Source organism: Triticum dicoccoides, chromosome 7A (assembly GCF_002162155.2).
Source record: "Triticum dicoccoides isolate Atlit2015 ecotype Zavitan chromosome 7A, WEW_v2.0, whole genome shotgun sequence".
Lineage (NCBI taxonomy): Eukaryota > Viridiplantae > Streptophyta > Magnoliopsida > Poales > Poaceae > Triticum > Triticum dicoccoides.
In genome coordinates this window covers 672,603,930-672,622,523 of record NC_041392.1, presented here as the reverse complement: position 1 = coordinate 672,622,523, position 18,594 = coordinate 672,603,930, and the positions used below count along the sequence as shown (strand labels likewise).

At 41.7% G+C, this 18,594-nt stretch overlaps 2 protein-coding genes across 2 annotated transcripts; both read left to right on the top strand.

The window, feature by feature from the left end:
• Positions 1-88: 88 nt before the first annotated feature.
• Positions 89-6,897, top strand: LOC119331998. The gene is made up of 6 exons (XM_037605178.1): positions 89-1,764; positions 1,971-2,404; positions 4,372-4,533; positions 5,307-5,382; positions 5,969-6,127; positions 6,421-6,897. Exons 1-6 carry the CDS (start codon positions 349-351, stop codon positions 6,511-6,513), a joined length of 2,340 nt encoding a protein of 779 aa, XP_037461075.1. The 5' UTR covers positions 89-348; the 3' UTR covers positions 6,514-6,897.
• Positions 6,898-7,811: 914 nt separating this feature from the next.
• Positions 7,812-12,054, top strand: LOC119333852 (external alternative NAD(P)H-ubiquinone oxidoreductase B1, mitochondrial-like). Its single transcript, XM_037606601.1, has 4 exons — positions 7,812-7,896; positions 10,835-11,051; positions 11,151-11,352; positions 11,525-12,054. The coding sequence occupies exons 1-4, from the start codon at positions 7,812-7,814 to the stop codon at positions 11,780-11,782; spliced, it is 762 nt and encodes a 253-aa protein (XP_037462498.1). The 3' UTR covers positions 11,783-12,054.
• The last annotated feature ends 6,540 nt before the right edge of the window (positions 12,055-18,594 follow it).

Here is an 18,594-nt window from a genome sequence, read left to right as displayed (position 1 = left end):
GCCGCCATCGCGCCCGCCCCCGCCCCGCACTCGCCGCCGGCGGCGATGGACGGCCTGCTGAGCACGCCGGCGCCCTCCCCGTCCACCTCCGTCTCCCTCGGCCTCGGCTCCCCCGCCGCCGACGACGGGTCCCTCAAGTCCCCCGCCGTCGAGGCACCCCGCCGCAGCCTGCGCCTGGCCGGCGCCGCCAGCCCGGGCACCCCCGCGGCGGCCTCCTCCGACCGGGACGCCGCTTCGTCGGGCGCTCGCGGGAGGAGGAGGGGGAGGCCTCGTGCTTCCGCCGTTGCTGCGGCTGCTTCCCCGGAGGCTGGGGAGTCGGGGAGCGATGGCGGCGGCGGCGACGAGGCTATGGCTTCGGGCGGCAGCGGCGGCGGCTCCAGTGCTCAGGGGACGCGCAGGAGCTTGCGGTCAGGGTCTCGGCTCGGGAAGCGGCCCGTGGAGCCAGACGTTCACGCAGAGATGGCGCTCGGACCGGATGGAGGAGGGTCCGGGTCTGGAGACAAGGTGCACGACGAAATGCTGCACCAGGACGCCGAGGGCACGGCGAAGCGGCGCAAGGGCGTGTCGGCTCGGCTGGCCGACTACGTGGCTGATTCAGAGAGCGACAGCGATGATGACTTTGTGCTGCCGGCGAAAGGGAGTGCGAGCACGATGGCCGGACCGGCGGCCGATTACGTGCCTGATTCGGAGAGCGACAGGGAGGATTTTGTGCTGCCGGGGGATCATGGCATGAAGGTACCGGCAAACTTGTTTGCTCCTTTTAACCTGACTGAACCGAATGTGGTGGCTATGGGTTCGCATATGACCAGCCAGGGGAGTGGTGGTTCTGTGAGGACTCGTAGAGGGGGAATTGGACAAGTTAATGACAGGAATGAACAGCTCTTCAGTGAGGAGTCTATGCTCATGCATGATTCGGCAGAGAAGGCAGCTGCGGATATGGATTTCAGTGAGGAGGTTCTCAGGCATGAGTCTGGAAATAGAGGTGAAGGAAACACAAAGCTGGTTCTTGGGAACAACGATTCTGGTGCTGCTGTCAGTGTGGGTATTTCATCTGGTACCAGGACCAGGAAGTTCAGTCGTGATGATAAAGGAAAGGGGAAGATGGTTGTGGAAGAGGTTTTATTGCCCCAGAAGTTAAGTGATGATGAGATGGATTGGCAACCTGTGGTTTTAGAGGAGAATCAGAGCGTCTCAGGAGCAGCTGATGCTGATGTGGAGCCGCTTTGGAGGCAAGCGGCAAGAGAGAGAGCTATTAAGCTGGCACCAAAATTTGCATTCTTCAAAGCAGATGAAGATGTACATAGTGATGAAGATGATGAAGAAGAGTTAGAGCCTGCGGCTGATGCTCAGGATTGGCCAGGTCCATATTCTACTGCATTGAGGATCATGGATGATAGAGATGCCAAATTGAGAGCCAGGGAGTTGGGTCCGTCGTCTAAACTAGCTAATGATGCTGATAATGTCATTCTGTGGACACCTTTGAAAAACAAGAAAGCTCCGCTGCGACCTGTCCCATCACTTGCAAGCTTATGCATGCAAACTCTTGCAAGCCATGCTGAAGGTATTGAATCACTTGGAGGCATACCTGAGGACCTAAAACATAAACTTCTCACGGAACTGTGCCGTTCTAGGAAGATGAATACCCATCTTCTTACTGAAATCTTGTGTGACAATCCTGTGGCACTGCAGCTTAGGGAGTGTTCCTGGTTGAATGAGGATGACTTTGAGGCTGTTTTTGGTAAATGCATGACTGAATCCTTAGAGGTACTGCTTTTCACTTATGCAATTCATGTTTCATGATCACATCATCTACTGCTTTCGCTAAACATATGAGTTTGTTATTGAGAAACTAAGATATCATTGCTTCTGTTGATTATGAGTGTTTGACCAGCAGACTTTGCTGCCCTGTTTTTGGGCAAGTCATCTTTCAAGGACTTATTTTCTCTTTTCTTTTCTTTCCTTTTGTGAAGGTTCTGCAGCTTGACTTATCTGGGCGATGCATGCCTGACTATATTTTGCCTACTACCTTGGCAAAGGTTCCAAATTGCATGCCATTATTAAGAAAAATATCTCTGATGGGAAATTACCGACTTTCTGATAATGGGTTAGACAAACTCATCTCAGCAGCACCTTCTCTGAGTTCGCTAAATTTAAGCGAGTGTTCTCTTCTCACATCAACTGGAATTGAGAATCTTGCTAATAGGCTGCAATCTGTATTGAGAGAACTATATATTAATGACTGCCTAAATGTGGATGCCATGATGATTCTTCCTGCTCTAAAGAAAATTAAACAACTGGAGATTTTATCAATGTCTGGCATACAGTCTGTCTGTGACAAGTTTGTGAATGAGCTCATTCCTATACATGGCCCTAATATAAGGGAGTTAGCGTTTGCTGGTTGCCTGTAAGTATCCCTACTTACAGCTGTAGTTTCTTCAGTGTATATTATATCTTGTAGTTCTCTTAGAAGATTACAGTTTTCTACTTTACCTATTTGCCTTTTACTTCAATGCAGGGGCATTTTTTCCGTAGAATTTCATTCTATAACTGAAGTCATTAGTTGAAAGTTGTTACTGAATTAGGAAGCCTGTTATAATATATTTTGTTATGAAAACTATCAAACATCACTGGTCATATCATAGATTTTCCATGATATGAGACAGAAGCTGAAAGTGCAGCATGATTTTCCATGCTACTAATGGCATTGGTACCTTACTTTCATCTTGTCTTTCAGATTAGATCCTTAGTATTAATTCAGTTATAGATGGAGTCACTGGTCATTTGCGCCTTTGTTCTTCATATCCAGGAGGACATTATAATATTCTTCTGGAACAAACTAGGTTTCTACTGCCGCAAAGATGGCTGGACCTGTAGGGGATTGTGTAGTAGGTTAGAGAGGATGAACAATGGCATAAATGGATTGCTAAATTCTTTTTTCTTGATTGATAACTATTCTCTTGTTCATTGACCCTCCTAACTCTAATCTTGCAAAACCCAATCCGATCTCTTTCCTGTTTAAACGCCTCCCCTATCTATCTAAATAATATTGCATATCTATATCCTATATTGTGGAGTAAGTTAAGGAGCCCCCTGTGCTATATGCTAACCAATCGTGTCCTTCATGGTCGCTTGCAACCATAATGTGTCCACTTACCAGTAATTATGACGAGTCAGGTTTTTAAGTTATGTGGTGGGCCTTGGAGAAACACAAAGTCCCAGCAAAGTACATTACCCTCATCAAGGACATGTACGATAATGTTGTGACAAGTGTTCGAACAAGTGATGTCGACACCGATGACTTCCCGATTAAGATAGGACTGCATCAGGGGTCAGCTTTGAGCCCTTATCTTTTTGCATTGGTGATGGATGAGGTCACAAGGGATATACAAGGAGATATCCCATGGTGTATGCTCTTTGCGGATGATGTGGTGCTAGTTGACGATAGTCGGACGGGGGTAAATAGGAAGTTAGAGTTATGGAGACAAACCTTGGAATCGAAAGGGTTTAGGCTTAGTAGAACTAAAACCGAGTACATGATGTGCGGTTTCAGTACTACTAGGTGTGAGGAGGAGGAGGTTAGCCTTGATGGCCAGGTGGTACCTCGGAAGGACACCTTTCAGTATTTGGGGTCAATGTTGCAGGAGGATGGGGGTATTGATGAAGATGTGAACCATCGAATCAAAGCCGGATGGATGAAGTGGCGCCAAGCTTCTGGCATTCTCTGTGACAAGAGAGTGCCACAAAAGCTAAAAGGCAAGTTCTACAGGACGGCGGTTCGACCCGCAATGTTGTATGGCACGGAGTGTTGGCCGACTAAAAGGTGACATGTTCAACAGTTAGGTGTGGCGGAGATGCGTATGTTGAGATGGATGTGTGGCCACACGAGGAAGGATCGAGTCTGGAATGATGATATACGAGATAGAGTTGGGGTAGCACCAATTGAGGAGAAGCTTGTCCAACATCGTCTAAGATGGTTTGGGCATATTCAGCGCAGGCCTCCAGAAGCTCCAGTGCATAGCGGACGGCTAAAGCGTGCGGAGAATGTCAAGAGAGGGCGGGGTAGACCGAATTTGACATGGGAGGAGTCCGTTAAGAAAGACCTGAAGGATTGGAGTATCACCAAAGAGCTAGTTATGGACAGGGGTGCGTGGAAGCTTGCTATCCATGTGCCAGAGCCATGAGTTGGTTGCGAGATCTTATGGGTTTCACCTCTAGCCTACCCCAACTTGTTTGGGACTAAAGGCTTTGTTGTTGTTGTTGTTGTTGCAGGTTTTTTAAGTTAACTATGACATGTTTATTATGCATATAAAGAGAAGTGATATGAGGGTACATTCTGACTTTTTTTTTGTCATTGCGCTGTCTAATTTGCAGGAAACTGACCTCATCCTCCATTAAGACTATTGGGGTGAACTGCCCCCAGTTATCATCTTTAGATATACGAAACTTGAGTAGGTTGCGTGACTCAGCAACGAGACATCTTCGTGATGGCTGTCGTTTTATAAAGAAATTAAAGCTTCAAAAGAATACATTCAGGTATTCCCATTTTTCCATTCATATTCATGTTTATATCTGCTGAAATTTTGCATATGAAGGCTCTCAAAATTTTGTGGTGTATATAATAATTGAATATGAACTAGCTTTCCCTTTCAATTAGCAATCTATCAATGATTTTCAGTAAGCTAATTTACACATGGGTTATTTGTAGATTTGTAGAAGTGCCAATATGGTTTGGTCTGACTTTAATGAGTGTTTTTAATGACGTCAACTGATTTGAGAAGTGAATTCATGATTCTTACTCCACTACTTGTCAAGGTCTTATGTGCTGCTGGATGGCATGTGTAGGCAACCTGTTTGGTGGTCATGATGGCCTGTTTCAATAGATTACATTGCTACTTTTTATTTTAGGATTAGGATGTTGGAAACACCAAAATGTAAAATTCAAAGAGATAAGAAAAGCAAATACACCACTAGGACTCTTGACTGGTTTCCTGTTTCCCAAAAGTTCTCGACATTCAAACCAGAAGAGAAGGATTCATACTTTAGTTATGTGTACAAGATACCATCCCCTGACCATTTCATATTCACACATTATTATTCTCCTGGGATTTTTGCTGTCTCAACCAATGCATCAGCACAGCTTAACACTTATGAATATTTAACATGGTTTCCATTTTTATGATGCTTCAGTTTATGAATATATTGTTTTTCGTAGTCTTCTTTTGTATTGATCTGCACATGATTTTTGTGTAAATGATATCGTGCAAAAAATCTTCCTCATGCTGCAATGAACCTAATCAATTTTGCAGTGATGAAGCACTGTCTCAGTTTTTGGAAGAATCTGGAGGATGTCTAACTGAGTTGAGCCTAAACAACATTGAGAAGGTACTTTGTCCATGCTCCTTTTTGTCTGCTCGGATGTGTGTTTCTCATTGATATGAAACCTTCAAATCATAACTCTATCATCTAGTGTATGCACCTGTATCCATGACATCGTACTTGAAATAAGATTATGCTAGCTGGTGCACTGTTATTAAAATCTATGTTTGATGATCCATAAAATTTCAAGGTAGTCATGAAATAAATAGACAATAGATATTTTATAAGTTGTAGTACTAATCCTCTATTGAGCAAACACACTTTCACATTATACTCCAACTCGCGCATGCTGACATATAAGAGTATACAACACATACATAAGTCATGCAAACTGTTCTGACAAACATCAAACTCCTATATCATGGAACATAGAACCCCCTTACACAGAGGACACCAATCCCTGAGGCCTCCGCCTTGTTTAGATCTAATACTGATGTGGAACAGAAAATGCATCTTGCCTTTGGCCTCACATTTACTGTACTGTTACTGTCTACTTTGTTTCACTGTATTTTTGCGATGCTTCTTGGTTGTTTCGTATGTGACCAACTTTTATGCACATTTTAATCTATATAATTTATTGCTCTTACTTTAGGTTGGAAACCTTACTGCACGGTCGATTGCTCTCAAGTGCTCCGTACGCTTGGAGGTTCTGGATGTTTCCTTCTGCCGTGGTCTGACCAATGAAGCTTTGGGGCTGATTGTTGACAGTTGCTCATCATTGAGAACTCTCAAGCTATTTGGGTGTACCCAGGTATGCTGATAGGCGTATGTATGAAGTATTACTCCCTCTATAAAGTAATTTAAGAGCGTTTAGAGATCACTACTTTACTGATCTGTGATCTAAACGCTCTAATAATTCTTTACAGAGGGAGTAGTTATCAACATATAATGTGAGACATTTTTGCTGGCCCATTCTTCTCATGAAAACAGCTTTGTAGAGAGCAACATCATGAACTTCTATAATTCATAGCTGTTTGATAGCATCAGTTGTTTGAGACTTCATTTCGTGGGACCATACTCAGTGTGCGAATCATTTGATTGCAGATCACGGATATTTTCCTCAAGGGCCACTCGAACTCATTGGCTAAAATTATTGGGATAGAAGGGAGCATACTGGAGCAATTGGGTGGTTATTAGTCACCCCAGAATGATTCTACATTTGCCTGACCACTCAGCGGTCCAGCTTGGGCTGGGAAACTCTTCTAGAACCTACCTTGCTGATGATACCAGCTAGATATCTAAAACTTTTTCAGTTAGATTTATAGTAGCATTTCGCTATTAGGTGCATGACACTGATCATATGGATGCGTCTAGAACTTTGTTATATGATTCATGATGGAAGTGTTATTTTGGCTATTAGGTGATGCGTCTAGAACTTTGTTATATGATTCATGATGGAAGTGTTATTTTGGCTATTAGGTGCATAACTGATCATATGATTCATGATGGAAGTGTCATTTTGGCTTTGAACTTTGTCACACATATGGATGTTGTCTGGAATTTTGTTATATGCATGTTGGTTATGCAGCTTATCCTATATGATGTGATCTTATGTTTACATCTGAAACCATCAATTTTGTTATACTGCACACATTGCAAATGGGCCTGTGCGCAATGTGGTATACTGTGCACACAGTTGACCAATGAAACCGTGCACACGAAAATAGAAGGCGTGGCCTATATACAGGGGTATTTCTCCTACACCGTCCATGCCATGACAATTTCTCCCCAATAGACATCGTGCATTGATGCTCACACGGCCTTCGTCTAGGAGATCCATATGATGACCATCTGGCTAGAAGTGGTGACAATGCAAGAAGTGAGATTGTGCAATTGATGGAAGTAAATTCAAGTCGACTAGCAATACACAAATGTACGAGCTAGTGATGCAGAATTTCCATACAAATTTCTGATGCATCCTATTCCTATAGATCACATCTCATTACTATTTTGATATCATGCATCTTTGTGCTGTGCTCCTCACTCAAATAATGTCACTTTTGTGTCCCCTCATGTCCATTTGAATGGATGGTTCCGCCACTATATATAGGGAAAATCCATTCTACCACTAGGTGGTAGTTACCCCTGCCTTGATTGCCGTCGGATTACATTAGATCTGTAGATTTCTTAACGGGTCGTGGGCACGAAAGAATTGGATATTTTTCTACCTGCTATCGCTACCTTCCGTTTTTCCTGGCGCTAGACTGGACCCATATATAACAGGATTGTACCGATCTCATCTAACAGATCTTCTCTTTCTCTCTCCTTTTTCTAATCTCAATTCACGTCTCTGCGCTGAAATCAAAAGCTATCCCAAGAAACTTAGACGGCTGTAGCGATTACAAATTGCAAAAGGAGGTATGCAACGTGAACTACTTCCCGTGATTTCCATGCGTGTACAATAGTTTGATTTTTTAATTCAGATTTCCAGGCACATGTACATCAATATAATCATTGATTATTTTGCACAGCCATTGCCATCCGCCGAGTCTCCTTTCCTGCACGCAGTTATTCCTCCAAGTATGCGAGTGTTCGTCGGCGTATCAAGACCTGCACAAAGGCTAGCCTGTCGTGTGCGGCAGCAACGATTGACAACCACGTAACTGCTCCAGTGCTGCAACGGAGACAACGATGAACTGTGGCTGATGCACACGACTGATACGTGCTCTGGCGCAACGTGGCCGATAGATGACTGCCCCGGCGCGTCGGCGGCAACAACAACGTACATATGAGAACATGGTTCACGCATGGATGTGCCACAATCGTGTTAAGTCCGTGTGATGGATGCATGGCATCACGCATGCAACGCATGCAGCAAATATATGTAAATCATATACTATGGCTCATTGGCTGTATAAAAGTACTTATTTTTCTTTTTGTATAAGCATACTCTGTTGTATGCATGAAGTATATAAACTACATACTCCTTTCAAGAAGAAGTATATAAACAACATACTCCTTTCAAGTTGAAGTATATAAACTCCATACTCCCTTGCTGAAAATACTTTATTTTATACGTGCCTCGTATTAAGTAGTGACACGTACTCCTGTTTAAAAATTATATGACACATACTCCATCCCGAATTATACTCCATACTACAACTACTACACATATACCACCTTTTGGAATTTGGGGAGAAGTATATACATACTACCTTTTGCGCAGGGTACTGAACACGCATGCTATGGACATTTTTTTTTTCAAATGCAGATGCTACGGACATATTTATGTTTATAATCCTTACAAAATTTCATACTTTAATGTTTATTGGCAATGAGATTACGTAAGTGCTAAAATCTGTCTATATACTAACATCCTTCCAAGTAAACGTACTCTTTCATCGGGTGCAGAAAATTAGCGTCACGTTGCCTGAACAAAAAATTAGAGCCAACATGCACTTATCATATTTATATATACTACATACTCTTTTTTTTGCGGGTGATATATACTACATAGTCCTTTTTTTGCGGGAATATACTACATACTCCAAGCTACATATATTCCATACTTAAAGGTATATACTCCATAATTTTCCCAGAAGTATTTCACCATACTTTTTTATTTTGCAGGGAATTTCACCATAGTCCATGCACATACTAATTAATTATTCTCAAGGAAGATTGTAAAAAAAACTCAAGGAACACGCTCTTCACGTTATTGGATCTTTTAGTATCCACTAACCTATTTGGTTCGGTGGTACCATGGGACACGTGGAAAGGCAATAGCTAGGTGGTAACTACCATTGCTTGATATATATATATATATATATATATATATATATATATATATATATATATATATATGTATATATATACTCCTCTTTTATACTCCCAAGAGTATGTACTCCCACCTTAACGGATAAGGTTGAAGGAGCTGACCCATCCGTCAAATTTGTTACACAGTACAATTAATTCCAATGCATGCGTTATCCACACCCTAGAAATTAGGAACTGCCCATGCGCCACTCAAACATTTAAGTAATTATATTTTTCATCCATGCAGTATATTATCAGTGAAAGTGCTCCACGTGATACCACTTTGGAGTATTTACCTAGTGTGCAAAAATTTGGAGAATATATACTGCTTGCAACTGAGTGCTATACGTGAGTATAAACTACTTTTTTGTGGAGTGGGTATATACTACTTTTTAAGGTGAGTATGTACCACATTTTGATGAGATGTGATATACTATTTTGTTAGCCAGTGAGTATATACTACTTTTTGGTTAGTGAGTATATACTATATTTTACTAAGATGATATATACTACTACTTTATACATGAGTACATTTATATATTTTATCGAGATGATATATACTACTTTGTTGGGAGTGCCTGCATACTACATTTTTTATGACTGCGCATACAGCTACATTTGTGAGTGAGTACATACCAAAAATTGTTCTATGAAGGGGATTATAATTCGGCAAGTGAAAGCATAAATCAGAATGAAGTATAGTCAATGATGAAGAGTATTTTATTCAGTAGAAAATATAAAATGAAAAGGCAGTATGCACTAAAATATAAAGCAGACTAAGGTAGTTAATAACTTCAATAACAAGATTACAAAAAAAAGGAGTGTTGGACCGGACGACATGTTTCAGAGTAATAGGTTACAAATATTCTGTCATTGCCGAGCATAAAGTTCTGGAGTATATTGCATAGAAGCAAGAAGCTACAAGACACAAATGTGTCTATTTGTGTTAAATTAGTTCTTCAAAATACAGAAAATCACACGGTTGACCATCTCCTGTCCCAAAGACCTTGCACACGCCACAAAGAAGAAGAAACGACAGCAGCCGGTCGCCGTGGTCTAATGCATCAGCTGTGATTTCTTGTATGTGATATCTGCACATGGAGACATCTAACATATAAAGCCTCCTAGAGTGGTAGTCACAAGGAAGGCCTTGAGCGCACGGTACCACGGAAGAGAAAAAAGACCACCGCACCGCGCCGCGCGTGGGGGTGCAGCGCACCACGCGAAGGAAAAAAACCACCGCGCCGTGGTGAGCCCCGCGCCCGTCTGCTTTCTCCTCCATCCCCCTCGTTTCCAACCCTAAAATCTTTTCCCCCTACATCCGCTCATCCCATCCACTCCCTCGACAATGGTGGCGGCGGCCCCCTCTGGTGGCGGAGGAGGAGGGGGGAGATGGTGGCGCGGCAGCGACCTTCCCCCCTCGTCATCCTGGATCCCACCGGACCCGAGGCGTGCGGGCGCGGCGGCGACCTGCAAGGGAAGGGCGACACTCGAATCGATCCAGCGCCATGGATCGTTCCCTGCGGGAGAAAGAGAAAATGAGGGAGAGATAAGGAAGGAGAGGAAGCAGAAAGAGAGAGGAAAGAGGAGAGGGAGGTGCAGCGTTGACCGACGGCTCGCGCGGTGGTGCGGCAGACGGCGGCCTCAGCGGGTGTGCGACGACACCACGCAGCTCCTGTGCCGCGCAACCCTCTCCTCGCAGGCTCAACAGGAGGTTCCCAAGCCAGCTCGGGCCGCTGCTACCTCTTCCTCGCCGCCCAACAGGTCGCCGTGCTGGGGGAGCAGGGTAGCATCGGGTCCACAGGCTGGGGTGGAGGCCTTCCCAACTCAGACTGTGCGTCCTCCTCTTCGCCGCGTCATCGCCCTGGCCAGCTGAGCACCAACCCGACGGCTCCGGCATCCGATGCCAACACAACGAGGTGAGCTTCACCAAATACTCTCTCTCTCTCTCTCTCTACCTATCTCTTCATGCGGCCCCCTCCCTCTCTGTAATCTTTCGAGATTGATTTTGTTTCCAGGTTATACTCCAATCAAACATGTGAATATTTACCAGAGTGCTTCAAGATCGATCTGATGATCCACTACCGCTCTGCTGTTGGGACTAATTTGGATGGGAATGGTGATTTGATGGTTGATTATGATTACTTGGTTCTTGCTCTTGGAGTTACTGTGAATACATTCAACACTCCTGGTGTGATGGAGCATTGCCACTTTCTGAAGGTAAAATCCTGATTGGCATTGTGTGTCTCTTTACTGTTCTGCTATTTCTCATGTTTAAATCCTGAGATGTAAGTTACAGTTTAATTTCCTGCAAACTCTTGAGATATATGGTATTTGTACCGTGCAGTATTAGTCATATCTTGTGCTTACAGCCTCACATTGTAAATGTCAGGTAGTGGAGGATGCCCAAAAGATTCGGAAGAGCGTGATAGACTGCTTTGAAAAGGCGTCACTTCCTAACCTCAGTGAAGAGGAGAAAAGGAAGATCCTTCACTTTGTGATTATCGGTGGTGGACCTACTGGGGTTGAATTTGCTGTGGAGTTGCATGATTTTCTTGTCGAAGATCTGGTGAAGCTATATCCTGCAATTGAAGAAAACTCTCAACTCCTACTTGCGCTCCGCCTCTTCCTCCTTTTCATCGCTCAATAGGAGGCAGCTCATCTGGCCGTGCAGCAGACCACGTCCTGAGCGGGTCGGTGACGGCGGTTGCAGCTGGTGCACGATGGCGATTCCAACGACAACAGGAATCTGCAACTTGTTAGACTTCTTTGCAACCCCAACAAGGCCCTCATCTGCTTTGTCTACATATATGCATGATTTCTATGATTGGAATCAGATAGCACTAACTATGTGTCAGACTGCTAATATTTATTTGCTTGATGATCCTTGAAGCGCACTCTACGCTCATACATGATCCCACATATTCTAGGTATAATGATACTATCTTTAGTGTTCTGTTCACGGGAATTTGACAAGTCACTGCTTAAGATTTCTTAACTTTTGTACAGATGCTTTCTTGAGGCTTTGGCTAAAACTCTGTGGTGTACGTCACTCATCAGGTTGAGTTTTTACCAGTTGCTGATCTTATTATTCTGGTTATATTGTCATGAGTAAAAAAAATAGTGCACTTCTTTTTGAGGAATCTTCATGCATATTTGTTGCATCCTTACAAAGTAATTGTACTTTAGGTAACTCTGACGGGCTAATGCCTTAAGCTGGGACATACAACAAAATACTTATTTTATGGGAGGAGTTTATGGAACTGGGTAGTGCTCATCAGGATGCTCTTGCAGCAATTGACACAATCGATGTGGCTAATGGAGCCAGTGAGTAACCTTGCCACCCTTCAGTATGGTCAGTTTTAATATATACTACAATTTCTGTATGCAAGAGTGACCTTCTACTGTTCTAAATGTAGTGTTCCGTTTAAAAAGAAATTCCATGCGAAGATTTAATGTGTACGATCGAACTATCTTTAGTTTATAAAGGTACTCTTTCTAATATTTTACTGTAATAGCAGGTTTTAGCCAATATTTAGTATTGAGGTGTTGATGACAGCAAATACTATCCTGCTTGTCTGTTTTCTAGACGTGTTTCTATATGCTTTTCAGTTGTTAGTTGTGATACTTTTTATTGTATTTCGAAATTAAGATGTGCTCTGTATATGTGATGATACTATATACTTTCTATAGTTATTGAACTATATACCATTTTTTTATTTATGCTTATGGAGTGCTTAGTTAATTGCTTGCAAGTAGATTTTATAGATACCAATAGAAATAATAACTTGGGATTTATTTCTGTTCAAGCTCTGTGATCTAGATGAGCAAAGCAACAACTTTGGCTTTATTTCTTTGTGATGTAGATGAGCAAAACAGTAACTTGGATTTTAATTCTGTTCTCTATGATGTAGATTAGCAAGATTTTTAACCAACAAAGTAATTTATTTTAGTATGGTTTTGTCACTATGATTGGTAATATGAAGTTTATTTATTCTAGGTTCCTATCTTTAGACAGTCACATCCACGTTCGTACTTTTAGAATAGTTGTTGCAACGGGGAAGAGCATTTCTGCAATAGCAAGATATCAGGACCCAATGGGCATAGGCCGAACCAACCACCATCACTATTGCTTCAGGATTAGATAGCCAACTTCCACTCATGAGGTGAGTTTGCTTACTCTACTTTCAGTGTACTGTGCAGATATGTTGGTTAGAAATTATGCTATGTGCCTGTCAAGTTGATTAGATATGAAAAATATGCTCTATAATACCCACATAATACTTGTTTAAATTGGCTTTTCCCTGGTTCATCAGTGCACACATGAAACCGGTAATAAGAAGAGAATCACCTGATTTTTTATAGTCTATTTTAGTAAGCATGTTCATAATATTAGGATAGTTTAATTTGAGAACAATTGGCTGGAGGAACGATGTAATTTGATACTCTGTTATGTTGATCTCCAGAGAAATTTGGTTTTTGGTTTTTCATTGATGTACGTTAATCTGTTGTGAATCTTGTTTGCTTGCACCAATTATATGGGTAACAATTAGAGGGGAACTTTTGGAACTCATACATTCTATTTCAGTTAACGTTCAAAGCAACTTTCCTGTGTGAATCTGATAATCTCACTGAAACCTGTGTTTCATTGTGTATATTCAGCCTGTCGAGTCAAGTTTCAGACTGATCATGTATCCCCTTGATATTCACTGGATGGAATCCCCTGTTTTACTCAAACTGAACCTTCTACAAACATCGGAAAAGCAACAATAGTAAAGATGGACAGAAATTCCAAAAATAAGGTTAGTTCTTTTTTGTTCTGTATCATTCTCTTTACCGTTCCTTTTGGTACTACACTCCAAAAAAGAGGCAATCGGAAATATTTAGGTCCACTGAAAAGTAATTCTGGAGCTCGCAGAGTTCTCATTTTTCAGATTTGCAGTAGTATTCGCTTTTGGTTTACATGATATTGGTTGTATCTCCCTGACAACTGCTCTTCGGTTGGTGTAGGTATTTTTTATGGATGTAGCTGGTTGCGATGAAGCTAAACAAGAAATATGCTATCACTTATTACCTTTGTCCTTCAAATTTGAGTATAGGCCTGTGAAATAATGAATATTTGTGTCTCATTGCTCCAGCATGGTCAATAAAGATATGTTGACCCAGGAAATGTGGGTTTATCATAGGTCCTACTGTATACGTTGATATATGAAATATGACATTTCCGGTTATATGCTATCACTTATTACCTCTGTCCTTTGCATTGAGTATAGGCCTGTGAAATAATGGTGTATTTGTGTGTTGATTCGTCTGTTTTCCTTCATGTTCTGGTTAAGGTACCAGGACAGACCCAGAGTTATTTGTAAAATAGTGCTTTCCAATGTACCAATATTTTGTATCCTTTCTAATGCTTAAAAAAGAGGCGAATAATTCTTTTAGAATATGTAATATCCGACATGTGTAACGCACCTTAAGAGACTACTAAGTTATCCTGTATAATTGGCACGCCCTACTTTTGTAGTAATAAATATATCATGTGCTGCTCCATACAGGTGATACATTGCATTTACCATAGTATTTGATTACATATGATAACATAAAATCTGTTTTTTCCTTAGCGGTTCGGCACACTTAGTGCATAGAAACAGAGTACAGGCAAATTGATTAGATGCATTAGTTAAGAACACTGATTTTTTTTTGGAAAGCTTCATCATGACATCGATATTGGTTTCGCCTTACTGCCACTCAGAGGTTGGATGGAGCATCGAGGATTTCAGGCTTGGGGTGGCCACATGTTGCAGGATAGCAGGAAGAGTTGGATGTGTTCTGCAGAGACCAGGTGATCAATGTCGTGTACAACACTTCTAAATTTGGTCATTTATTTATCCTCATAGCTGGTTCCCTTGATACTTTTTCTTAGAAACATGATCAAAGATACAAAAAGTTTTACTTCTGAAGCAGAAGTGGCAGTATAGTGTGCATGCCGTATTGACCTGTTCATGCCAATGGCAGAAGTATCTGATTCATCCGACCTAATTCAAGTTAACTTGAGTGCAGCAGTAGATAAACATTCACTTACAAATTCTACTCCAAATGGACAGTAATAGTAGTACGTGGGCAGTGTAAAATGTGTTTTTGTTAGTTCAGTGAAAATTAGAGATCAACCTGATGGTACTTCATTTTTATTCTAATCTGCCAAATGCTATTAAGGAAATGAAGTTTCTTCCTCGATCAAGTTATCAGTCCTTGGTTCACTCTTGCCCTTTGCGCTGGATGAGACGGGGAGGAGGAGGAGGAGGAGAGTGTGGGGGCATCTGGAGAGGAGCGAGGGGTGAGAAGTAGCAAGAGGTTCCTTAATAGCATTTGGCAGATTAGAATAAAATTGAAGTACCATCAGGTTGATCTCTAATTTTCACTGAACTAACAAAAACACATTTGCTCCACATTTCCCTTTGCGCTGTCAGTGAAAATGTTATACGTCTTAGCTACCTCTGCTCGCTTTCGATGTTCAGTTCACTACTTTACTGCTCTTTCCTTAATTTCGAGAGGACACAGGAGAGGGAGCTACAATGGCAGGAGAAGAATGCAACGAGGTGCGGTCTTCTGTTCGATGCCAAGGGCCTGTCCGGCAGTGATTTCCTCGGTGAGTACTCCACTACACGCCTTCCGTCGAATCCGGAGAAGAACATTTATCACCACCACCATGCATGTTCTTGGCTTGGCTTGGGGTTCGTCTGCTAATGGAGATTGATCTGATTTTACCTGTACTTGCAGGGATGATCTAGATGATATAACAAAAGGATTATATATGCATTTGTGTGCTTCAGAAAAGGTTACTGCTACATTCAACTTTTCACCAGAAATGATTCGTATATCCTGAAGATGTTGCTAGCGTCTTGAAGGATTACTTATATTTGCTCCCTAATTTCCTGGATTATACGAAGTGAGTTGGATCATCGAGGGTTGGCGAAACTGATATTCAAATTTGTTTTGTTCTTTAGACCAGACATTAGCCCTTTCTCTCTATTTAACATATTTCAAGTTCTTATGTTACATTATACTCCCTCCGTCCCATAATGTAAGACGTTTTTTGACACTAATGTAGTGTAAAAAAAAGACTTACATTATGGGACGGAGGGAGTAGTAAATATTCAATTCACTTCTATTTTGTAGACAGGTCATTAGCCTTTTCTCTCTATTTAACACATTTCAAGTTCTCATGTTACATCAAAAGTACGCTGGTTAGGATGTTTGCAACATGCCGTGTGTTGTAATCTTTGTCCACTGTACATGCACATATTAAATACTTTCATTAGTACTTTTACATATTTCAAGTTCTCATTGTTCAGTTTGTTGGTTTAATAGAGAATGTTCCTGATCCTTACTTTCATAGGTACATTTAGAAGTCACAATAGAGAAGGTTCGTAGCCTTGGCTCCAAAGCTTCAAGCTCTTATAGAAATTAGAACTGAGGGCCTTTTAAAATGAGTCCTGCATAATAGTGTTTTTCAGTAGGATGCAGAATTTTTGTTTGTCTGATCGGCTATCCTTGGTGCTGATTTACGTACTGATTTCATCATCATATGACTACAATAAAGAAGCTGTGTGTATAAATATTTCTAACTGCTGATACTTTGCATCAGTGATTTCAATTCTGTTGGTCCTCCTTAACATTGCTTGGGAATGTGAGGCTTAAAAGTTTCAACCCTGTGCAATGTGCTTCTCGGGTGTGGGTTTGTGTCTGACTAATTAATGGTTCTGTTAATACTGATATGTCCTTGTACATTATATGGGTATTGCATCGCTTGTACTTATAGTAAGTGGAAATTTTTCTCATATGTTTCAATATGTCCCCGAATAATATTAATGCACACTCTTTCAATACATGGCTTACCCTTGGCCTTTGCGCCATTGGCGCAACTGGTCATCTAGTTCTGTTAAATGTTAATTGAATGGACAAAGAAACAGTTTACTAATGGAATGAACCAGGTACGTCCATATACTTATTAGATTAGTGCTTAGATGAAAAGATCGTCGTACATGCGCTGGAAAGACACCAAGTAGTAGATTGATGCAGAATACTACGTATCCACGATGCATGCACCCCCGCCCACACCATACGATCTACACAAACATACATGTCTCATGCACGAAAATTGATAGGCACCCCCTGTTGTTTCTATCCGATGGGGACAGAAGGATATCACCGCCGTCATATATGTTGATGGGGACAAGCAAGCAACGCGTAGTGTGCAAAATCCTGAGATATGAATTAACAGAACACCTATGAATTTTGTTGAGTGCCTACCTTACAAGATGAGTACGTCATGGAGCCACAGCTGACCGCATGTCGTCTTTGTCGTCGTGCCACGGCCTGAGTGCTTGGCGAGGAGCTCATCCATCCAGCCACCGCCGGCCGCACGGTCAGTGTAGATGCCGTCGAGTCACGCTTTTCCTCTGGGAGGTCTAGCACACCCGGTCGTTGATTCATACCCGATAAAATATAAACTTATCGCTAATAACATGGATAAGCTAACCGAGAGCTATCTTTCAGGAATCAGTTAGTTAATTAGTATTGTATTAATTAATTAATAGCTAACGGATTTGCATGGTGCAACCGAATAGAAACTCCATGCAGGATGGCCACGACGGTGGATGGAGCTAGGAGTACGTACTCCTAGGAGTACCAACCCATTTCTCTCTCTCTCTCTCTCTCTCTCTCTCTCTCTCTATATATATATATATATATATATATATATATATATATATATATATATAGGTTTTAGATGAGTGAGTAGCTCGGACTTTAGTGTTTTACCTACTATGCCGCCCACTATGACTAGGGCGGCATGTGCAAAAGATCTGGTACAACACCGAGTTGATACAGTTTGTGCATAGGATTTCCATATTTTCGTTCATGAAAGATCACAATAGCTAGTACTATGGGCACGCTCCCTTCTTCATTTCAGCAAATATGGCATACATTAGTACATTAATCTTTCTAAACTCAAATTAATCAACTTGAGATTTTTCCTCATACATAAGAAAAAGACATAACCTACTCTCTCTGTCCAGGATTATAGGGCCAGTGGGCCACAAAGTATCAAGTGGTACCTACTGGATCTTTTTTCTTTTCCGAAACCATATATTATTAATTTTTAATAATGTCAAAAAAATCATCTTACAAAGAGGAAAAATACAAAAACCTTGAGGCCATGCCTCGCGATAGCAATATCTAATTGTACCATCGAAGCTACGATTACATATTAGCAGACAGGGCGCAACACTTTTAAGACAACGCCTTCAGGAAGGAATCATTGCTCGTGCGCTTGGTTGGTCCAACGAGATGTCATACCATGGGCTATCACCCTAAGGAAGATCTTCGAAGCCATAAGGCACCCCAAAGAAATCCCCTATCATGTAATTCACAATTGTATCCCCTATTCTAGAAAAAAATGTATTT